Source organism: Dendropsophus ebraccatus, chromosome 5, assembly GCF_027789765.1.
Source record: "Dendropsophus ebraccatus isolate aDenEbr1 chromosome 5, aDenEbr1.pat, whole genome shotgun sequence".
Taxonomy (NCBI): Eukaryota; Metazoa; Chordata; class Amphibia; order Anura; family Hylidae; genus Dendropsophus; species Dendropsophus ebraccatus.
The window spans coordinates 32,723,565-32,749,090 of record NC_091458.1 but is presented as its reverse complement, the minus strand read 5'-3'; the positions used below and the strand labels follow the sequence as shown (position 1 = coordinate 32,749,090).

Here is a 25,526-nt window from a genome sequence, read left to right as displayed (position 1 = left end):
TACACTAGAGCCTGTTTACCACTAATACAGCCGCTACAGTGGAAGAGTCCTCAGGCCACAAAAGGGTTAATCTACTGGCTTGGCTAGACTACTTTTCATGCCTGGAAAAGTGCCGCCCTTCAATCATTGTGGACGGTAAAAGTAAAGCCCTAGGTTATGGAGATATAATACACCAGACCAGTGCCATAACAGATCTGTATGAAATGAAGGTGGGGCACTGGATTGATTTCAGCAGCCAATCAGTGCACAGCTAGCATGTTCCAGGCTGGAGACTTCCAGGGCAGCCAATCAGAGCACAGATTGTATGGGAGGTCGTGCAGGCACCATGTAAATAGGCTGGGTTGGGAAACTCTGCTGCTAGTCTAGCACTGGCCGGATCCTTTCTGCAATCTGTAGTCATAACACGTTACAGGCGAACATGACTGAGCCAAAGGAAGGGAGTATTGTGATTATTGGAAGGTAACGTGGATACAGCATACTGCTCCTGCCTGCACTTAGCTTACATTTAAAGGGTTTGCATAGTTTATAGCAAACGTAGTACATTTATGTCTTTTATTATCGGCTGTAGAAATGTAAATTGTTAACCAGACATGCTGAGATTTGTAGTACTACAGGAGCGGTAACGTAAGAGACTACCTATACTCAGTGCGGGATAACCTGATATTAGATACAACACAGGAATCAGGATTAAAAAAATGATAGAAATAGAAATGTAATTTTTTATATAACTTATATATTATAATATTTTATATTTATTTCGGCTTTATGGATAATTATTTTTCGCACAAGAATTTTTGATTCTGAACTTTTTCAAAGATTCTGATATTTTGAACTTCTATGTGAAGTTCAATTTATGAGAGTTTTCTAACTTCTTGTTAGTTCGGAGGTTGATGTTTTTAAAATTGCTCCCATCCCCCCCACCTCGAAAAACAGGAAACAAAGAGCTGACACTGGATAACCTCCTATACACGTCTGTGTCTTTCCATACAGAAGGGCTGTGGAAATACATCCTCTGGTTTCTTGCTATTCAGCAGAATGACATAACCAGGCAGAGATTAGGAACTTGCCAATAGCCAAGGCTGTGTTCACACACATTGCAGTAATGTTGCGGTACCTTCAGAGTTTTGCGCTGATACAACACTACCGCTATGGAACTGTAGTGTGTGAACACAGCCTAACAATCCCTTGATGGATAATGTTTATTTTATTGGCTCCTTTATGTGAGCGATACCATGTTAAAGGGGTATCCCTATCTTAAATAACATAGTTATACTTTTAGGACACATCAAGTAAAATATTTTTGTACATACGTTCATTCAGCAAACTGGTCTCCTTCTGATATGTGACTCTTTCTCTTGTTGCCAACTCGATGTCTAGGTTACCGACCACCACTCTGCTCTGAAAGCAGTGGTGTATATACAGCTATAGTATACATATTTATATATTATACAGTATATATACACCAGCAATACCATTTCTTTTAGAGCAGAGTGTTGGTCGGTAACCAAGACAACAAGCTGAGGGAGAGAAAGCAGCATATCAAGAGGAGACAACTTTGCTAAATGAATTTGTTTGCAAATATATTTTACTTGCCGTGCCCTACGGGTATAACTCTATTAGCTGAGATCGGAATACTTTTTTAGGGTGCCTTCACACCTACCGACTCGCAGGTTTAATAACGCTGCGAGTCGGCTAGGTCCTGGCAGATCACAGTGTGTTGCCCTGCCGCAGCCACTGATTGGCCGGATGGGAGAGCAGGACGTCGGGACCCCGTGGAGCGAGGACAGGTAATGTATACAGAGCGGGAGGCGGGCGGCAGCGGAAGGGGTTAAGCGGCCGGCAGATTTACATACACGCAGCGGTCGTTCAGACCACTGCGTGTATGTAATGACAGTGATCTGCCAGGACCTAGCCGACTTGCAGCGTTTTTAACGCTGCGAGTCGGTAGTTGTGAAGGACCCTCAAATATACGTAGTGTGAACATAGCCTAAGGCTGCAAAAGTCCCGAAACAGTTCCAACTAGAGATGAGCGAACCTGCTGAAAGTTTGAGTTCGCATGAACCCCGAATTATTGGCATTTGAATCCCACTACATGGAAAAGGTGGATGGAGCCTGAGGACTGCATCCACCTTCTCCATACAGAGAGATTCAAATGCTGATCGTACAGGTTCATGCAAACTCGATCCTTTGGCAGGTTTGCTAATCTCTAAACCCAACACAGTACCCATAACAGGGCCGTATTCCCAGCTGCTGCTGCTCTAGGCACTACACCTGCAGACGCCCCATCTTCACTCACCAATTAGCATCATGATTTTCTAGTTTCTGAACATCATATTGATATCTGATCAGTCTTAGGCCGTGTTCCCACATTTACCGTACGTCACCACATGCAGCCGAAACCAGATCCTCATGCGGTAACCAGTAGGTGTATGCCCAAAACTGCTGTGACTGGTTAACACCGTTATACCAGACCTGACCAATACCGCCATACTGTAATAGAATAACACCACCATACCAGCCCCCCCCCCCCCCCCCCCCAAAAAAAAAAAAAGACACCAGATTTACTGGTAAGTCTAAACGGGACTTAGGAGACTGGAAAAAAAAGTTGTTTCCTTCCCCCTGCTTCCTGGCGCTGCCCTCGTGAAAGGTGCTGCCCTAGGCACCGGACCACGGGTGCCTAGTGGTAAATACGGCCCTGACCATAACACAGCACCCTGTGACTGCTATCAGCAAGGAAGCTTAGTAGTTTGATTTAGACGCCACTTCCTTATCATACTACACCTACTACTTGTAAGTAATAACTATATCAGGTAATTAGTATTTGTATAGTGTACTGTATATTGTGTTATTTACGAGAAGCAGTATTATATGTGGCCGTTCAAGTTGTTACACTAATGTAACCAAATCAAAATCTATGCAAAAGACCTAAATGCATACTATGGGGGAAATAAATCAGGGCTATGCTAGATGCATACCCAGCAAAAAGTCACACCTTTTTGCACTAATTTGTGCATTTTTGTCAGGTCTTTGCCTGGCTTGGTAGGGGGTGAAGCATGACGCCAAGGGGGATCTTAGAGCTTTTAGTAAAGGTACTGGGTAGCTCACAAGCACCTAGATGTATGTAGGGGTACGCTTCTCTACGGCCAACTGTTCCTAATAAAGCCAACTCAATTGGGTTCAGCATACAAAATGTAGCCTAATAGGGGTTTCGTCTGGTCCATCTTGAAGCATATATAGGGGATTTTCTTCTTGCACTGTTTTCTTAAAGTGACTCTGTACCCACAATCTGACCCCCCCAAACCACTTGTACCTTCGGATAGCTGCCTTTAATCCAAGATCTGTCCTGGGGTCCGTTCGGCAGGTAATGCAGTTATTGTCATAAAAACAACTTTTAATCCAGCAGCGCTGTGTCTAACGGCCGGGGCTTACATTTGTATATGCATTAGGCTGGCACAACCTCTCTGTCCTTCCTCCCCACCCTCATCATTAGGAATGCTCCAGGCAGATTGCTTCCTATTCCCCACCTGTGTGTATAATGAACATGGGCTGGATCGTTAATACACCTGTGCAAAGCTCAAACAGCAGTAAATGTTCCTGGATCATTCCCATTGATAAGGAGGGTGGAGAGGATGGAAGGAGAGGTTGTGCCAGCCTAATGCATATAAAAATGTAAGCCCGGCCGTTAGACACAGCGCTGCAGGATTAAAAGTTGTTTTTATGACAATAACTGCATCACCTGCCGAACGGACCCCAGGACAGATCTTGGATTAAAAGCAGCTATTGGAAGGTACAAGTGGTTTGGGGGGATAGATTGTGGGTACAGAGTCGCTTTAAAGGGATTGTCTGGGAACCAGAAGATGACTAAAGCCTTCTGCTCCCTGGCACTTACTTTCGGCTTTTCCAGGTCTCAGAAGTAAGCTTTCCGAGACATGGAGGGGCAGGCGCACATTCTGATCATGAAACGTTGGCAAAAGTACACCTCATTGCACTGTCCAGTAGCAACATGGTTGACAAGATGTTGGTGCAGGCTTACCATACTTTGGGGAAGTCTTATCCTAAATGTATGGCCCAAGGGGCTTGTTTTAAAGACCAGGTGAGAGAAGAGCCACCCTACAACCCCCAAAGAAATGGCACCTTAAGAGCACTGGAAGACTGAAAGACCAGACATTACAGAATTGCCATGGGTGTACAACAACAGCACTTTCTGCCACAGGTTACTCTCCCTTCTTGCTGATGTTTGGCAGAAATGGATGGAGTGCTATCAACATGATGATGTCAGCCCGCAGCAAGAGTGAAAAATGGTCACTGCAACCTGGATCCAGGCCTATTGAAGGAAAAGGCTAAAAAGCAGAGTTTACTCAACATGGAAAAACAACTCCTAGTCAGGGAAGGTACCAGTCCACAAGCGAAGCAAAAAACAAAACTAAAACGTCAATCCAAAAAAATAGCAAACCTAAACATCTTTACGTACTACTAGACCCAAGGAACATTGTTACTCAATCAAGGTAAGGGCCCTATTACACAGAAAGATTATTGTGCAAAAAAATCTTCAAATTGTTTGTATTTAAGCGATAATCTTTCAGTGTGTATGCAGGCAACTATCAAACGACTAATGGGAATTTGTTGAATGTCGGTAATCGCATCTTATGAGCTGACCATAAAGTCATTGTTAATTGTTTGCAAACCTTTAGGTGTATGTACACATGGTTGGTTCGTGTACTAGAGTGTACAAACGATTGTAATTGCAATCATAATTGCGATTGTAACTAACGACTATTGTTCCGCGCATTATAGCGAATGATTTCAGGATGTTTCCAAAAGCGTTTGCTAACGGTAATTGAAAGAAACCAAAAAATCGCCTTGTTTAATAGGACCCTTAGCCTGTTGACAATAGGAACAAGCACTGTGACCGGGAGTATGTAAAAGAAACATTCCAAAAAGCCATGGAGAAGCTCGTATAAAACCAAATCACTGGTATCAGGATAGTGAAAAATACTGTATTGACTTTTTTTTTTTTTTACCTATTCTTAATATTATCAGATGTATTATAACTGAGCATTGACTTTTCATTTTTTTTTTTACATAAAGGTTTCAGATGGAAAAAAAATATGTTCATTTTGTCCCCCACCAGCGGACAAGGTTGATAAACAGTAACTATCAGATTGTTTTCATTGTTGGTGTTCTTGCCCCGGCCTGGTGGACTTTAACGATAGATCAAAGTTTAAACGATTTGTACAATAAAGACTTCACTCAAGTGCTGGACACTTACTGAGCAAACATTGAGCAAGATCACTTTAAGGCTATGTTCACACTACGTATATTTCAGGCAGTATTTGGTCCCCATGTCAGGTCCTCATAGCAAACAAACCCAGGAGTGGATTGAAAACACAGAAAGGCTCTGTTCACATAATGTTGTAATTGAGTGGATGGCTGGCATTTTTTTTTTTAAATATTTGCTATTTTTTTTAAACAACGGCTGTTATATTGAAATAATGGCATTTATTTACCGTTATATGGCGGCCATCCACTCAATTTCTACATTGTGTGAACAGATCCTTTCTGTGTTTTTAATCCACTCCTGGTTTTGGTTGCTATGAGGACCTGACATGAGGACCAAATACAGCCTCAAATATACATAGTGTGAACCCAGCCTTAGTAAGTGTACTCACTGCACTTACTGACAGTAGTTCCCTTATAGAGATAACATCAGACTCCCCCTCCTCCAGGCTTTGCTGTCCTGCTTTGTGGTGATTCTGTCCATAAGATGGCCGACATGGAGGAGCATGTGACCATGCCCCACCTCCAGTGTCCACCACTGAGCCTGTATATGCCTGACATGAGGACCTAATACTGCCTGAAATATACGTAGTGTGAACTCAGCCTAATAATGTAAAGTGTGTTCATTTTGTACAATTCTGGTCATTCATGACCCAGATGATACTGCCCATTGGTTAAAGGGTAGTCAGCAAAATGGTAAAAAAATGGTATATGAGGGAAGTGAAAGTGCCATGGATTACAAGCATACTGTTATTTGTAATCCAAATCAGCCTTAAACCAAAGCAAATTTTCCCATAAAAAATCATTAAAATGCTGACAATTGGTTCCACACCCCCAACAATAATATTTTATTCTGAGTAACATGTAGAACAGATGAAACAAACATTTAGAAACAGCTGAATATGTGATATTATAAGTTACTGTACAGTATAGCAATCGGCCTCATTTTGCTCAAAAATGTTAGACTCATTATGTGGGAGTGTTCCTACGTATATGGTTATTGGGTAGGGGCTTAAAGGGGTGCTCTGGCGGGGGGGCACTTTTTTTGGGGGACCGGGGAGGAGGTGGCTGAAATAAAAGACGTCCACTAACCTCCCCGGTTCCAGCGGCGGGTCCCGCATCACGGCGCTCCGGTCCCCGGTTCCCGGCCGCTTCCGGGTGTCTGACGCGGGCCCGAGACGTGACGTCTCAGGTCCGCTCAGCCACTCAGTGAAGGAGGCGGGATCCGTTTGAAGTCCGCTCGGGCTTCATTGTTAATAGGGATAAAATATATAGTGCAAAAGATTTACCTTCATCTTCACCATAGGTCCGTGAGGAGGATATGTATAATTCCTGAGCATTATGTTAGCCTTGTCCACTTCTGTTCTTGGATTGTACTGAACGGTTTGTCTTTTTGTTTTATTTAAAGGGATTATCCAGCGCTACAAAAACATGGCCACTTTTCCCCCTTCTGTTGTCTCTAGATTGGGTGTGATTTTGAAACTCAGTTCTATTGAAGTAAATGGAGCTTAATTGCAAACCGCACCTGAACTGGAGACAACAGTAGGGGGAAAAGTGGCCATGTTTTTGTGGCGCTGGATAACCCCTTTAATTGCTATTGCCTTTGTTCTATAAAAGCCAGTGTTCTAACATATGGATAATCATGTATCTGTATATCCTATGTCTAACAAACCTGCTGTTTAAAATTCTGCTGTTTTGTTATGTAAATTTTTTTTTATAATAAAAATTCTTTGAAACGAAAAAATGGTAGACTTTTCTGTGACTGGTGGACAAACATGTGCGACTTTCTAAACTTTTTGTGCCAGTTTTCTGGTGTGGGCATTAATAAATTCCCCTCTTTGTGATTATTTTTAAGAAATCACCCCTCCAGATTACGCCATGTTATGCTGCGTTTACACGGAGCGATAATTCGTCCAATCGAACAATTATCGATTTCGAAATAACAATGTGTTTTTTATAACAATCAGCGTTTAGACGAATTTTTTAAGCGAACGACCATCGATGATTTGAGAACATGTTGAAAGATCAAAATGATTTCTCGCTCGACGCTTGATCGTTTGCTGTGTTTACACGAGCCCATTATCGCTCAAATGCGATCGGTATCACATGAAAGTTTGAACGATAATTGTTCCATGTAAACGCAGCATAAGGTCACAATGAAATGTCCACTGTCTGTGGATTTCCACATGTAGCTCCACCCCTAGTGCGCCCAACAGCCTAATTTACTTGTTTATTAAAGTGAAGATCTAGCAAAGATGGTGCTGAGGATAAAGGTAAGAAAATTGCCTTCATCCTCAGTTTCCTTTTAAAGAGACAAAGGGGGGAGGGGGGGGAATCAGGATTTATGGAGTATATAAAAATGCTTTTTTTTTCTTTTTTCTTTTTCAGTGGTCTCATTGGTCGCAGCTGGGCCATGGTGTTTGCGAGTGGTGGCTTTAAAGTTAGACTCTATGATATTGTGAAAGAGCAAGTTACCGCTGCACTGGAGGATATACGGTACGATACCTAAATATTACAGTAACAAGTAACAACAGTAACAAGGCTGCCAGATCTTCTTCTTTTTTTTTTTTTCCAGATTTTTTTAAATCATTCATCTTTTTAATCTGTTCATATGTTTTGATTGTAATTTCTTTATTATTTAATTTCATGTACATTATTATTATGAGGGAAAATCATCTTGTTTGAGCTGCTTAAAAGGGATTATCCAGGAGAAGAAAAAACACAGCTACTTTCTTGCAAAAAAACCCCTGTCCTCAGGTTGTGTGTGGTATTACAAATCAACTCTATTCCCTTCAATGAAACTAAGGGTCAATTTACACAGAAAGATTATCTGACAAATTATCTGCCAAAGATTTGAAACCAAAGCCAGGAATGGATTTGAAAAGAGGAGAAATCTCAGGCTTTCCTTTATGACCTCATCTATGTTTATAGTCTGTCCCTGGCTTTGGCTTCAAATCTTTGGCAGATAATCTGTCAGATAATCTTTCTGTGTAAATGGACCCTAGATAATCTTTCTGTGTAAATGGACCCTAAACTGCAATATCACAAACACCCTGAAGACAGGAGAGGTGCTGTTTCTGGAAGAAAGCAGACATGTTTTTTTCTAAACCTACATAATCTTTTAAACCTCTTAGGGCCCTATTCCACCGGACGATTATCGTTCAGATTATTGTTAAATCGTTCGAATCTAAACGATAATCGTTCGGTTGAAATGCAGTTAACGATTAACGACCGAACGAGAAATCGTTGATCGCTTTATAAGACCTGGACCTGTTTTAATCGTTGCGCGTTCGCAAATCGTTCGCATTGAATAAGACATCGTTCGGTCGTTCACAATAGATACGAACGCAATAGCGAATAAATAGCGAAGAAAAAACGATCACAATTACGATCATAAGTAACGATTATCGTTCCATGGAAATGAGTGAACGTTTTCAGGTCTTTCGCAATAGCGGTTGTTTGAGATCGTTAATCGTTAACGATTATGCAAACAATAATCGTCCGGTGGAATAGGGCCCTTACCTAATTAAAGTGACTCTGTACCCATAATCTGACCCCCCAAACCACTTGTACATTCGGATAGCTGCTTTTAATCCAAGATCTGTCCTGGGGTCCGTTCGGCAGGGGATGCAGTTATAGTGATAAAAACAACTTTGAATCCGGCAGCGCTGTGTCTAACAGCCGGGGTTTACATTTGTATATGCATTAGGCTGCCACAAACTCTCTGTCCTTCCTCCCCACCCTCCTCATCATTAGGAATACTCCAGGCAGATTGCTTCCTATTCCCCACCTGTGGCAGCACGACACATGGGCTGGATCGTTAATACACCTGTGCAAAGCTCAAACAGCAGTAAATGTTCCTGGAGCATTCCTAATGATGAGGCGGGCAGGAAGGAGGGAAGGAAAGGTTGTGCCAGCCTAATGCATATACAATTGTAAGCCCCGGCCGTTAGACACAGCGCTGCCGGATTAAAAGTTGTTTTTATGACAATAACTGCATCCCCTGCCGAACGGACCCCAGGACAGATCTTGGATTAAAAGCAGCTATCCGAAGGTACAAGTGGTTTGGGGGGGACAGATTGTGGGTACGTAGTCACTTTAAAGAGTTTCATCAATCCCATTCATGCAAGTGAACAGTGAGTTATCTATTAGTACATGTCATACACCTTGGATATTGGCTGCTGCCAGTATCTATGTAGGTGCCAGGACATGTCTGGCACACCTTACTGACAACGAACATATGCTTGCTCATAAACATAACACTGCAATGTGCTTTGCATTAAAATACCCTAAGGGTAGTTTTGTTCGATGGGAAAACTGAGGGGGCGATAATTAAAATTTAGTTTCTGAAAACATTTAACAAGACCTGTCAAAAGTTTTGATTGGTGGGATTCCAGGCTCTGAGACCCCACCGATCATGGAAAGTCTATGAGCAAGTAAGGAGAGATTGCACTCCGCCGAGCACTTCTTCCCCTTTCTTTTACCAATCGTTGGAGGTTTTACAACCTCTACCCTCGATTACCATAACTTCTGACATGTCTCTGTAACAAGTCAAACATTTTCTTCAAGTACCTTTGGCACAGTTAGGTGTAGACATTTAGAGGTAAAATGAACCCTTAAAGGGTTATTCATATCTTATATCCACAGCATATACCATGAGTCCCTGATAGGTATATGTCCCAGAGGTGGTACACTCATCTATCCCTCCGACCCTCTATCCTGCTTTGTCCATGCCATCCTGGTGGAGACTAAACAGAGGGCACAAATGGAAAGGTGGAGAAGGCTGAGCTCAGGGCTGGGACAAGGGATTTTGGTGCCTTAGGGAGGTGAGACAAATGCTGCCCCTTCCCCAATCCGTGTGTGACTTTGCATAACCCCCTCCCTTTGCTCCAGTTCCATTACACAAATCCCAAATAACGCTGGCTTCCCATCTGCAGCAGAGGCCCTGTTGGAAGCTTTGGTCGCAGGTTCTTTTCAGCTACTACAAGAGCCCCATCTATAGTGTCCCACACACTAATGGGGTCAACTTTAGGACTTCCTACCCCATTGTGCCCCCATACAATGAAATCCCCTTTTCTGCTTTCATAAATTTGTTGTCTTCTTTTGGGCCCCCAAAGAGTAGGTATATAGACCCCTCATTATGTAGATAGGTGCCCCCTCTACTCTTAATATTGCTTCCTTTGCATAGAGGTAGGTCCCTCTCTTCCCTTATTAGTGTCCCCTTTGCATCAATACTTCCCCTCTTAATCCCCCATTTAGGTAGGTAGGTGGATCCCTCTTTGCACATATATTTCCTCCCATTAGGTACATTATTTCCCAGGGCGAGCAGTTAGTACCTCTTCCAACCCAATGCACTTGAGTATAGTGCCTGTACTGGGATGCAAACATCCTGAGCCTCTCTCAGTCTCTGCCGCAGACCTAAAGCAGCCTGTGGTTCTCTGCTATGCCACAGACAATGCCATGTAAGTTACTGATGGTGATTATACAGCTCCTGTTGCACAGTTATAATGGATTTCATGATGGTTCAGTCGCCTTGGCTGTATATATAGTCCCTCAACTTATTTAGGAGAATAAAAAGTTTATTATAACACAGTCCTTCCAGAAGGCAGAGATGGTAGTGCCTTTACTTGCCCTTTTGATGCTGTGCTGAGGTATCATGGGATTGATAGTAGATTTTAGAGGGGAGAATTCAGTGTGAAATCTGAAAGTCAAGATAGTGGCAGATCAGAGGTCACATGACCCAGATACAGTAATGAAATGTGTGGATACAGCAGAGCTGGGATGAATCAGATGGCACTGCATAAATAGTAAATTATATTAGAAAAAAATCCATTACCAGTCATCTGTAAATATGAATATGGCAGTGGAGTAAATACAAATAGTTTTTTTCTTTACAGATGCACTTTTTAATTTTTTTGGAGAAGGTCTGACCCAGTATTTTAGCATACAAAGAGAAATGAGAATATGTAAAAACCCATAAAGCACACTCAAGTTAATGAAATACATAAAATGGCTATCACACTAAAACTACACTACAACACTACACCACACTAAAACTACAAAAAAATAAGAGTGTCCTCACAAGGTGCTATATGTGGATATAAATAAAGAATACACAATCACACGTAAGGAATATTCAGATGGTGACCTTTTATTATTTAGATTTTAAAAAAAAAAATTCTATTGTCCTTATGATAACAAGGCAAGGAAAGCTGGTAGCAAGGATCCGACGCATTTCATTGCCAAACATCACCAGCTGTACAGCATGCCATTGAAGCTCTGTCCATTAGAGGGCAGCAGATGACCAGATGATTGTTGTAAATCTGCTATATACTGTGCACTCACTGCAGAGGAGCTGATTGCAGAAATCAGTAAGATTACTAGGTGTCTGGAAGCTCTGTAATTACTATAAGTGCTATATACCTACTGGAGAAGGAACCAGAAAGTTAGGCAAAAGTGCGTCTAAGTATTTGTCTCTAGATAACTACAGCTTACAGATACCAGGAATATCCAGTCTGTGGCTCATATATGTAGAATACGTATCCATTAAAGGAGCGTGCTGGGCTATAATTAGTCCTGCCTCATATAGCTCAACTATATGCATATGCTTTGAAGACTGAAGAATACTGAGTGGCACATGAGATAAGTGCTGCATATTATAGACAAAGCATAGTCTTAAATAGATAGATAGGCACAGGGAGAAGTACCATAAAGAGACACCTGTCAATCCAGGAAAGCCTATATATATATATATATATATATATATATTACATATATAGTAAAAAAAGTACCATCCTGATTGAGGCTTGGGGGTTAAACTGTTTTTTTTTTTTTTACCTCAATTGGGTGAATGATGGCCTAGGGCTACATTTGGCCTATGTGCTGAGAGCTTCCCCAATGCATATGCTGGAGATGTACGGAGCCTGACCTGCAACAAGGACAAGATCTGAGAAAAGGACTTAAAGGGGAATTCTTATCTAGGCCATTTATTACATATTGATGGGATGTACCATAAATTTCCCTATAATAAAAGTGACAGGTCATAGCTGTGCTCTTGGGAATTCCTGAACAGGATTTAAAGGACAACTGCAGCCAAAAGTATTTTCTGATATGTTATTTCTTATGGAAAGTTAGACAAATTCCTAATGTACATTAATTATGGGAAATGCACATATACTGCTATTTCCCTTAATTTAGTAGATCAGGGAGGCTTCACATTCTCTCAAATACCATGACGTCACAAATCAGGGTGTAATTCCTATGGAGTGTCCAGCAGGGGGCGCAGTATATATAGAAGCCTATGGACTTTATTGAAGTTTATGGGAGATGTAATGTAATCTACACTTTATTGGTAGACTATGTTTATGGGATAATTTGGGGAGCAAGGACATTTGCTCCCAAAATGGAGGGCACCGAGCAGAGAGAAAGAGAGTTATGTGCATCTAACTACCCCCTCCCTCCCTTCCTTGCTTGCTGCAGTGGGACAGATAGGCACTACTACTCCTCCCATGATCTGCTCATAGTATGAGCAGATGATGGGAGGAGTAGTGCCAGGGAGATCCCCAGCACCAAGCCCCCCCTCAGCAGACAGCCCCCCAGGACCGACACCACACCCGCCGCCCACACACAGATCTGGCCCCCTCCGCCGGTAACCTCAAAGATCTAGCCTCCAGCCACCCCACACACCCGCCGCTGGTAACCTCCCAGCCCCCCCCCATCACCCTGTCTACGGTTCCATGGAATCCTGGTTGGAAACACTGATCTACATATTGCTGTTACATACTTGTTATTGCCCCCCAACCCCCTTCCCGCTGTTTTTTTGACTCCCTATTAGAATGTCCGCCTGATGTGTTCCGTGGAAGGAAGAAGCCGCTTATTCTATGCTGATTTATATAGGTTAGTCCATCAAGTATCAGAAATCACTAACCCCCCCCATCTGCTATGCGATACAGTTGTGTGACCAACAGCAAAGGACACATTCTGAGAAGGAAACACCAGGTGGCACCATAACAAGTGTGAACCCACAATATCTAGACACAGGGAAATGTTTTAAGTCATCCCAATTGAGACGTAATATTTTATCATGGGGAGACCACTTCAGTTTAAATAGGAACTTGAGACTGTAATATAGCAGAGGTGGCCACAAAAAGACTAATGGGCCTCCTCTGGCTCCAACACCATGACAAACAAACATGCAGAATTTAGTGAAAAAGTCGAGGATTGCTCAATTGTTTATCCGGCCATTGACCCATTCTTGTTGGCAGCACATCGGCTGTGTACACTGGATTATGTACTGCCAACAAACCCATTTGTACACATGTTGCACTTGTACGTTTACATTCCTGGTGCCAGAAAGTGGCAGGGATTTGTCATTTACTTCTATTAAAACATCTCAAGTCTTGGTGCATTCTTTCCAGTCTGGAGAGCAGTTCCTGACATAGACAGAGGTGGCAGCAGAGAGCAGTGTGTCAGACTGAAAAAAACAAACACCACTTCCTGCAGCTGATAAGTATTGGATTTTTTTTTTATAGAAATATATTACAAATCTCTGGCACTTTCTGGCAACAGTTGATTTGAGATTGAAATTCTTTTTGGTGAACTACACGTTTAGGCTGGGTTCACACTACGCATATTTCAGTCAGTATTGTGGTCCTCATATTGTAACCAAAACCAGGAGTGGATTAAAAACACAGTAAGGATCTGTTCACACAATGTTGAAATTGAGTGGATGGCCGCCATTTAATGGCAAATATTTGCTGTTATTTTAAAACAACGGCTGTTATATTGAAATAATGGCCGTTATTTACTGTTAAATGGCGGCCATCCACTCAATTTCACCATTGTGTGAACAGAGCCTTTCTGTGTTTTTAATCCACTCCTGGTTTTGGTTACAATATGAGGACCACAATACTGACTGAAATATGCGTAGTGTGAACCCAGCCTCCAAGGGAATCTGTCAGTTCTATATCATGCTCAGAGCTGTGCAGATAGCCGATAGGAAGGAAGCTGATATCAGTCTATGAGCTGATGTGCAAAGATATAAAACCATGTCTTACGTCCAAGCTCAAGTGCCATAGAGCCTCCTGCCCTGCATGATGTACTGTATTTGACTCCTAGCACTGAGCCTTGCACAGCACTTATGCAGGACAGGTGGGGTGGGGAAGAAGAAGGAGGCATGCATACTGCACTTCAGCACAGGCTCTATGGGTCTTAAGCTTGGAGAGAAAACACGATTTTATATCTTTGCTAAAAGCCATCAGCTAAGAGACCGGTATCGTTAGTTCTCCTCCTATCAACTATCTGCCCAGCTTCTCTTTCACTACTGTGTGCTACCCTTAAATAGGACGGCATAAACCTGTTGACAGAGTCTCTTTAACCCCTTAGCGTCCCATGACGTACCTGGTACGTCATGGTGGCGAAGGGGGAGTTCAGAGAGGGGTCCAGACGGTACCCCGCTCTAAACGGCGCTGCTCCCGGCTGCTATCTGTAGCCGGGGAGTGCCTCTATTAGCCGGAGCAGGTCCCATTGCGCGCCGGATAATTAAGCACCCCCCTTTTCCCATTTTATAAATATAAATAAATAAACAAATAAACATGTTTGGTATCGCTGCGTGTGTTATCGCCCAAATTATTAAATTATCACATTCCTGATCTCGCACGGTAAACGGCGTAAGCGCAAAAAATTCCAAAGTGCAAAATTGCGCATTTTGGGTCGCATTAAATCCAGAAAAAAAAATGTAATAAAAAGTGATCAAAAAGTCGTATATGCGCAATCAAGGTACCGATAGAAAGAACGCATCATGGCGCAAAATATGACATCTCACACAGCCCCATAGACCAAAGGATAAAAGCGCTATAATTTTTTAAAAGCCATCAGATAAAATAAAAGTTATACATGTTATATATCGTTGTAATCTTACTGATGTGAGGAACATGCATAACAAGTCAGTTTTACCATAGGCGAACCGTGTAAATGCAAAACTTCCCGAAATCCAAACAAATTCCTTTTTTTTTTCATTTTGACAGCGCAAATGATTTTTTTCCGGTTTCACAAAATTTTTTATGGAAAAATAATTCCAGTCATTGCAAAGTACAATTGGTTTCGCGAAAAATAAGGGCTCATATGGGTCTCTCGGTGAAAAAATGCAAGCGCTATGGCCTTTTAACCCCTTAAGGTCAAAGCCTATTTTCGTTTTTGCGCTTTTGCTTATTCCATTTTAAGTTTAAAAGTCCATAGCGCTTGCATTTTTTCACCTAGAGACGTATATGAGCGCTTATTTTTTGCGAAACCAATTGTACTTTGCAATGACAGGCATTATTTTTCCATAACATATGCTGCGAAACCGGAAAAAAATCATTTGCGCTGTCAAATTGAAAAAAAAAAACGAATTTGTTTTGATTTCGGGGAGTTTTGCATTTACGCCGTCCGTCCTATGGTAAAACTGACTTGTTATGCATGTTCCTCAAGTCGTTACGATTACTATGATATATAACATGTATAACTTATATTGTATCGGATGGCCTGTAAAAAATTCAAACCATTGTTAACAAATATACGTTCCTTAAAATCGCTCCATTCCCCGGCTTATAGCGCTTTTATCCTTTGGTCTATGGGGCTGTGTGAGGTGTCAGTTTTTGCACCATGATGTGTTCTTTCTATCGGTACCTTGATTGCGCATATACGACTTTTTGATCGTTTTTTTTATTACATTTTTTCTGGATTTGATGCGACCAAAAATGCGCAATTTTGCACTTTGGAATTTTTTTGCGCTGACGCCGTTTACTGTGCGAAATCAGGAATGTGATTAATTAATAGTTCGGGCGATTACGCGCGCGGCGATACTAAATATGTTTATTTATTAATTTATATTTATAAAATGGGAAAAGGGGGGTGATTTGGACTTTTATTAGGGGAGGGGATTTTTTATTAATAAAAACACTTTTTTACTTTTTTTTTTACTGTAACTAGAAGCCCCCCTGGGGGACTTGTATATAGACAGCACTGATCTCTCATAGAGATCAATGCTGTGTATATACACAGCAAAGATCGATTAGATCGGTCATAGATTACTATGGCCTGCTGCAGGCCATAGCAATCTATTGCCGAGCCGGGATCAGCGTCATTCCGACGCTGAGGCCCGGCACGGGCAGAAGAACGGATCTCCCCCCCGCGATCGCATCGCGGGGGGGAGATCCGTCCCACTAGACACCAGGGACGTGAGGTTTGAAGCCTCTAAGTGCAGCTGTCAGGTTTGACAGCTGCACTAAGAGGCTTAATTAGCCGGCGCGGCAACGGGACCCGCGCCGGCTAATAGAGGCCCTGCCCGGCTGCACGTGTCAGCCGGGATCAGCGCCGTTCAGAGCGGGGTCCTGGCGGGACCCCGCTCTGAACACCCCGAGCGGCACCATGACGTATCAGATACGTCATGGGTTGCTAAGGGGTTAAACATAAAGTGGAAAAAGCAAGAGTGCAAAAACGAAAATTGGCTTTGACCTTAAGGGATTAAATATCACAGTCATAAAAACTTCCAATATAAATGTGACCTAAATCCAATTTAGAAACTCCATAGAGTGCACTTCCCAAGCGGTGTATCTGGCACAGCCTGGCACCAGATAGTGGCAAAGTCCATCATCCGGAGTTCCTGAGGATCTGAGATAAAATGTAATGTGATTCTATTGAGATAAGGTATGATTTGTATGATTTGTGCACATAAAACCCTGGTTACATCTAATGTATACAACTCTTATACAAGCTTTTAGAAAAACCTTTTGTAAATCTGAAGCCAAGTAAAGATCTTTGCAGCAGCGCCACCACAGGATAAATGAGGCATTACAGTTTCCATTTAGGTAAGTTGTATATGTGTAATGCATGGACATGCTGGGTCCTCCAGGGTGAGTGATGCTCTTTGTAGCCCCACTCTGCTCTGGTTATTGGGTAAAGATTGTAATATTATGGGGTCCAGACTGTGGGTCCCCTCCTCTCTACCATCCTTATCTGAAGCAATTCTCTTTACTCTGGTATCCAGGGCCGGCTCCAGATTTTTGCGGGCCCTCGGGCGACAGAGATTCAGTGGGCCCCTCATTCATCCACTATGTCCACTATGCACGATCACTTGAGACAACACTAACATACACAAACACACGTTACTGACACAGACACTGACTGACTGACACAGACATCAACTGACTGACTGACAGTTTGACACACACTGACACATTCAGACACTGAGACACGCACTTATATCTCAGTCTTCTCCCTCTACCTCTCTGCCAGGCTGATCTCCACACTGTAATGTTGAGGACCTTTGGGTCATGTGATCAGGTCCTTAACCCTTTTCTCAAACTGTGCAGATCCTGCTTCGTCTCCTGTGTGTTCTGGTGTCCAGCGCTCACCCTGCACTACAATGAGCGGGCTGAACATTAGAACACGGGGCCCCTCTCCCTCTCTGGGCCCCTAGAGGCAGTGTGGGCCCCGGAACTTGCCCGCGTAAGCCCTGTGCTGACGCCGTCCTTGCTGTTATCTTATATATCAAGACGATTGGTCCAGTTCTAATCCTCCCATGTCCATTGTAGGTGTTTACGTAGGTAGGTTTTAGCCCGGCCTTAGCTTAGCGTCTTACTAAACGTTGTATACTGTTTTGCTATAACTCTGATTCATATATTGCAGATAATAGTAGCCGCTCTCATCAAGAAATTTTTTTGCTTCAATGCTTTTTATTATTTTCTTTCCCTCTATTAGGAAGCAGATGGAAGAGCTGAGAAAATCGGGAATTCTAAGGGGAAGTCTGAGCGCTGAGGAGCAAATCTCTCTGATCAGTGGTTTCAGTGATTTAAAGCTGGCACTAGAGGGCGCTATATTCATTCAAGTAAGAAACCTCAGTACTAAGCTGTATGGCAGTACAATGATTAGCAGTTCTTGCTTAGGAATATTTCCTTCTCTATTCTTGAACAGGATTTTCACTAAAAATATATTTTCAGTCTTTCTTGTAGGATTCAGGAGGAAGCTCCCATAGATCCCTGTAGCAAAAAGTGTAACTTCCATAACTGATTTAATACTGCATTATATTGAGGGTCAGGGTCTGCCTTCTCGGCTCTCACCTCTTGCTGTGGTTTGATAGCTATATAGGTTTTGTTACATGGCTGCCTGTAGGGGGAGTAAACTGAACGTGTATTTCAGGCTCTGTGCACACAGGAGCGGTATGGTTAGTGCCAATGATGGAATCTGATCCCATCCTAGAAAATCAGGAAAGTCTTTCCCAAAGTTTGCCCTTAAAGGGGAAGTCTAAATAATTTTAAGATATGTTATTGCCCAAGAAAAGTTATGAAAATTACTAATAGACACTTATTATTGGAAACGCACCTATAGCGCATTTTAAGTGCAGGGAAAATGCGCTATAGGTGCATTTCCCATAATAAGTGTCTATTAGTAATTTTCATAACTTTTCTTGGGCAATAACATATCTTAAAATTATTTTGCCTGGACTTCCCCTTTAAATGTGAAGTTCATTTTGCTGAATGCCAAATGTTTTACTAGTTTGCAGTTTACAAATTCTTGATCACTGAAATGTAGTCACTAAGTAAGGTTTCCCAAATGGGAATGTGCCATCAGAAAATGGATGATTGTTTAAAGGGGAATTCCCATTACAAAGGATAGGGCATACCAAGCAGATCAGTGGGGGTCAGACCTCAGGGACCCCCAATAATGTCCAGAATGAATAGAGCATACCACATTTGTGTGGCCACTGCTCAATTTATGGCCTATGGCAGGGGTAGGGAACCTTGGCTTTCCAGCTGTTGCAAAACTACAACTCCCATCATGCCTGGACAGGCATGATGGGAGTTGTAGTTTTGCAACAGCTGGAGAGCCAAGTTTCCCTACCCCTGGTCTATGTGGTCTCCACACATTCAACAAACAGTTTAGCACATACCCTTTGCACAGCAGTCATGCCTGGGACAATTATATTCCCCATTCTCAGGATTGTTGGGGGTCTCACAGGTCACACTGTGGGGTCACAGTGTGTCACTGTAAAGAGTCGGTCTTAGGATAGAGGCTAAGGGTCTGCTGCAGAAGTACAGAGCAGGGGGGTATACCCAGGGCCGGACTGGGACTTAAAATCAGCCCTGGCAATCAAACCCCAGCAGCCCGCATACCATATAATGGATAGCGTAATTCCCTGTAGCAAATTCTGCTTCATTTAGCCATGTCCCCACTACTCCCTTAAACATGTGAACCCACCATCAGCACCTAAAAATAATGCTATAACATAATCTGCTGTGGATTTGATGCGGCATATTTATGCATTTATTTCAACTGATTAAATCACAAGCATCAAATCCGCATTGGATTAGGTATGAACATGCCCTTAAAGGGAACCTGTGGGGTCTATACCAGGTGCACAGCTGTAGATCCCAGCGTACAGGTCAGGGACTGGATCTTTAGTCCAGTGTAAACCTTTATAATCATTCTTTCCATTACCAGCTGAAGTGTCACAGAGGTGGAGCCACAGCAGCACCTTCTGCCCCGCCCCTTCCTGCTCTGACTGATGGACGTATAGGTTAGTGCTGCTGCTGCTGCTGCTGTTGTGAAACTTTAGTTGGTAATGAAAAGGACAATTATAAAAGTTTACAATGGACTAAAGGTCAGTGATATCTCCCTCACACCTGTCTGCTGAGATCTACAGCCCTAGACCTGGAATGGACCTCATAGATTCCCCTTAAAGGAGAAAAACATGGCCACCTTCTTCATGAAACAGTGCCACACTCTTCTTCAGTTTGTGTGAGGTATTGCAGCTCAGTTCCATTGAAGTGAATGGAGCCAAGTTGTAATATCACACACAGTCTGAGGACAGGGTGATGCTGTTTTTGGACAAAAGTTACTATATTTTTTAAATCCCTTTTATCCTGACTATGTCTGCACTCCATATAATGGCGGTATAAGTTGTAAGGTTTTATTCATTAAAATGTGTCTGCTGGTTGTGATCTCATGTGTAATCAAAGCTACATAATACGCTGCTAGATAGACATTTCCTACTGGATATCTATCTATGTCCTATCTATCTATCTATGTCCTATCTATCTATCTATCTATCTATCTATCTATCTATCTATCTATCTATCTATCTCCTATCTATCTATCTATCTATCTATCTATCTATCTATCTATGTCCTATCTCTCTATCTATCTATCTATCTATCTATCTATCTATCTATCTATCTATCTATCTCCTATCTATCTATCTATCTATCTATCTAGAATTTTCTGTGCATGATAATACTGTCATAGTTAATAACACCTGTAAGCAAATATTATTCCCATACTGTACATGTTACTGCTATACTGTTATTAAGCAAACCTACCAATATTTCCTATACTACCAGTATAACAAATAATATCACCACACCATGAGCACGGCCATTACCACCACATAATGACTAATACTGCAACACTGTGACTGAATACAATCCACTATATACAACACTAATATTACCAATAATACCAGAATACACAGGACCAGTAATACCATCACACCATGCCCACTACCCTCAGCATACGGTGACTGTATACCACTATACTGGCACCAAATAACAGCCAATATATAAAGACCAATATTCTTCCAAAGCAGTGACCATAAAACACATGTGTCAAACACCAGCCTTCCAGCTGTTACATCACTACAAATCCCATCATGCCTGGACAGCTAAAGCATGATGGGAATTGTATTTTTGCAACACCTGGAAGAACGGAATTTGACACCCCTGATACCGCGGTAGATCCCAGCTGTATAAAGGTTCTGCAGACCTTATAAGTGATTATAGTGCAGTTACATCCTGTGACTCACAGTAGGCGTCTTCTCTGCATGAAGAGCCGTCCACTTTTCCTTTTCTTCTCCATCTATCTCCGGCCGTCATGAAGGCTTCTCTGGCCATGACTCCTCTCCACGGGATCTGTCAGACAGACATTTTAGGCTTCTTGTTCCAGCAACATCCTCATCAATACATCCCTCCATATAGAATAGCCTCCTGCTGCACACCTTTCCATATAGAATAGCCCCCCGTGCATCCCCCCCATATAGAATAGCCCCCCGTGCACCCCTCCATATAGAATAGCCGCCGTGCACCCCCCATATAGAATAGCCCCCCGTGCATCCCCCCCATATAGAATGGCCCCCCTGCTGTGCATCCCCCCATATAGAATAGCCCCCCGTGCATCCCCCCATATAGAATAGCCCCCCTGCTGTGCATCCACATAAATAAAATAACACACACTTTCTCACCTGTCAACTCGCTCCTGGCAGCTTCTTCCTCCCGGATCTTCGGTCACTGCACCTGCCTCCTGCTGCAGCATGGCGGCGTCTCTCTTCTCTCTCCTGCCAGGTCCTCAGCGGCGCGTCATGGAAGTGACGTCAGCCGCCGGGGGCCTGGCAGAGGTTCCTGCAGACGTGCCTGCGCGCGGCACGTCTGTGACCCCGGGCCGGCCCTGACAACTTCCGGCTACGAAGACCGGCCGGCCACAGGAGTGACTGGCAGGGCCGGGGGCCAACGGCTCCCTGGATCTGTCAGTCAGAGGCAGAGTGCGGCCGCTGCAGACTGTGAGCGTTCATCTTGAACGCTCACAGTTTAAGGGCCAGGTCACCGGCCCTCTGCAGAGGCTGAATGAATAGCGCAGCGGCCGGCTGCGCTATTCTTGCAGCCACTGCTTAGGGCCAGTGCACATGGGGGCCAGGACCAGCGGCCCCCGGATTGGTAATCCTGGCAGCCCAGCGGGCATTTGCCCGCTTTGCCAGATTACCAATCCGGGCCTGGGTATACCTACCACTATGGCATATGTAATGGCAACTACTGGACCTGCAGTGTTAGGGGGAGAGAGCTGGGCATACAGCCAGTCAGACTCGGACCAGAGGGGGCTACCAATGCAGGTTTTTTTGGGGGGCCGTAAACCATGTCAAAACTACTCAGTATCTTTAATGTCACACTAAGGCTGGGTTCACTATTTATTTTTGCTGTCAGTTCAGGGCTAGGCCACTTTCAATCTATGTTTTGTTTTTTAAATATTGTAAGTAAATGGACAATTAATTCTGCAGTATGGCATACAACAGCATCCACTCTTAGTATCTGTTTTTGCGTCCGTTTTCTTCTTTCAACATATACTGTACGTTATATGGACAGCATAACTTCCTAACTTCAGAATTTGTGTCCCATTGATTTAGATTTTAAATTTTTTATTTTTGTCAATACAATAACCATTTCTTTTTTATTTCAAATTCTCTGCTTGCAACAAAGATGGTCACACAACATAAATGATAATTCACATTTACAATATGTCTATTCTATGTTGGCATTATTTAGTAAAGGTCCTTTTACTTTTGAGGCTGTTACACGACTTAGAAGTTTAGCAGCAATTTTTTTAAAATTTCACGTACAGTAACAGTGGCAACAATCAGGTACACATAAGGCACATAAGGTATCTTCACCGATAGAGACACAGTGACGGCACTCACCAAATCCTCTTGTTTAGATGCTTTATTAAGGCAAAACCAGCAGAACTAAAGTCAAGCATACAAACAGCAAGCAATGGCTGTTTCATGTCACAGCGCTTCTTCCGGCTCACAACGAACGATAAGGTATAGTAAGTGGGGACAGCAATCACATAACCTAATGGGCAAGGATTAGGTAGGGTAACAGTAGTGCCGATCACGTACACTAACAGCAGCGACAGTCAGGTACACTTACAGGAGTAAAGATTAGGTAGACAAACAGGGGACAGGGACAACTGTCAGGTACTGCAACAGGAGATGCTCATACATTACTTTGTGCCATGGTTGTTTTTCTCTCACAGTTCTGAACTCCTCCTACACACAGCAGATCAGAGTCGGAAGAGCTATAACAATCCAGCCCCTCCTGACACTTTACACTGCGATTGGTCCGTCTGTAATGACGGACCGATTGCAACCAACTGCTTAGCTGAGGCAGGTGGTGATAGGTCCCTGGCTGGTTGCTGTGACCTGTGACCCCTTGCAGACATCACTCAAAGTTTAGCACGGACACAGTTGATCTCATTCACCTATATATGTGGGGTTGCACTCCTGTGCAGTAATCGAGGATGTACATGCATGTGAAATGGGTTAAAGGGTTATATGCCTTTCACCCGTTTCACCGCTTTGCCATTAACCACATCACAAACGTTATTCGTACTAAAATCTTATGGAGCTTTGCCTCAAGAACGAGTCTTCTGTAAATCATCTGTTTCGTGCAGATTCTGACACTGACCTGTGGTGAAAAAATGGCTGCCATGCCTGGCTTTGGAATGCAACATGGTCTCCATAGACTAAGGCAGCTGGGGCCTATAGATAGGATAGTTTCGCTCCTAATTTGGCATAATTAAACAATTGAAAATGTTTTTGCAAAAAAAATAAAAATAACGTCACACGACGGGGAACAGTCTGTTTACCTGTAGTCTGGTATGAAGTAATCTTAAGGGTACAAACACACACGGCATATACGCTGCGTATTTACTGCTGCGATACGCAGCAGATTAGATCTAAATAACTGAACACAGCATCAAATCTGCTGCGTATCTGCTGCGTATCTGCTGTGTGTGTTTGTACCCTAAGGACAATTTGTAACACACAATGTAACCTCATCAAACGTTCTTGCATAGACATGTAAGGGCATATGCCAGGTCTTGGTGTTGTAATGTGCTAAGCTTCTAAGGGAGATACTTGTTTTGTGCCAATTACTCTTTTCTATGTTTATTGGGAAGTGGTGGATTGTTCCATCTCCTCCGATGTCTCGATAAACATGCACGCTCTGATCCGCAAAGCAACTATGCATAATTAGCCATTGCCAGGCACCGTGTGTCTCCAAGCCAAGGGATCAGACATCTAACAATTAAACATGCCTGATCCTTGTTGTCCCTGATCATCAGGAAACAGCTGGTAGGCCCATATACAGATGACTGACATTTTTGACGAGTTCCATTGTCCATGTATAATAGTTTTTGACAGAATTTCTAATTGATGTCCCACAATCAGCAAAATTAAACGGTTAGAAGTATTTTGTTGTAGAAATTGACGTGATTCTGCTCATTTGTCATGTCCAATATAATGCATGGACAAATGGGCTTAACTAGAATCCTTTGGCCCTTAGATATTTTTTGGAATAACTCCCCCACCAGTGAACATACATAACAAAATTACCAAATAACCCCCCCCCCATTTATAATATATCTAAAAAAAAACTGCCATATCACAATGACAAATTACCACCATGCTGTTACTAAATAAAAACCCGCTGTGCCATACAATGACCACATATATTGGTAGAGACCCGCTCTGTAGACCATGGGGGGAGATTTATCAGACATGGTGTAAAGTGAAACTGGCTCAGTTGCCCCTAGCAACCAATCAGATTCCACCTTTCATTCCTCACAGACTCTTTGTAAAATGAAAGGTGGAATCTGATTGGTTACTATGGGCAACTGAGCCAGTTTCACTTTACACCAGTTTGATAAATCTCCCTCTATGTGTGTAGACCATTACAATGCAGATACATTCAGTGCTCACACATTATGTATTCTTGGAATTAGAATAAAAAAAATAAATAAAGTTCCTTAGCCTATCCCTAGCTATAGTGGTAATAATGTTTCTCCTGGTGTCTTGTCTCACACAGTATTGGATACTATTGTGTACCCGCAAACAACAATATACCTGCTTTTTTGTCCCACTTAGTATTATGCTCCTCTGTGTCCCCACACAGTAGTTAGCCCAGATAGCTGCCCTGTACCTAATAATAATAATTATCCCTGCCCCAGTAATAGTGCACCCCTGTTTACATTACTAACCAATAAATAGGGAACAAGTAAGAGATTGGGGGGGGGGGCGTCCTCCATACCCCCTGTCGTTCTCAGTATTGGACCCTAGTCTTCTTTGTTATGAATACAGTCATGGGTACGGCACGTGACCCACGCCTCTATTGATTCCTATGGAGCCCCTGGAAAGAGTCGAGTAAGCCAGAAAGTGCTTACTCGGCTCTTTCCAACAACTTCATAGGAATGAATAGAGCCTTGGGTCACGTGCCGCACCCATGACTGTATTCATAACATATAAGATGGGGGCCCGATACAGAGATCGTCGGGGAGTATGGAGGATGGACCATGATGTTGACAAGCCCAAATGGGACACATAGAAAGTTGTTGTTAATATAAGTGGGAATAAAACATGTAAACTTTATTTTGATTAGTTTTATGTCTTT

At 42.8% G+C, this 25,526-nt stretch overlaps 1 protein-coding gene across 2 annotated transcripts in view; it reads left to right on the top strand.

The window, feature by feature from the left end:
* The first annotated feature begins 341 nt into the window (after nucleotides 1-341).
* The window catches only part of CRYL1 (crystallin lambda 1), a 77,661-nt gene continuing 52,476 nt past the window's right edge, over nucleotides 342-25,526 (top strand). The window contains exons 1-3 of one of the 2 annotated variants that reach the window (XM_069969817.1): nucleotides 342-459; nucleotides 7,666-7,773; nucleotides 18,016-18,142. In XM_069969817.1, coding sequence (XP_069825918.1) covers nucleotides 419-459; nucleotides 7,666-7,773; nucleotides 18,016-18,142 — 276 coding nt within the window. In that variant the 5' untranslated portion in view covers nucleotides 342-418. Of the gene's footprint in view, nucleotides 460-7,665; nucleotides 7,774-13,713; nucleotides 13,787-18,015; nucleotides 18,143-25,526 lie in introns of those variants that run through there. The other variant, XM_069969818.1, reaches the window with a different exon arrangement.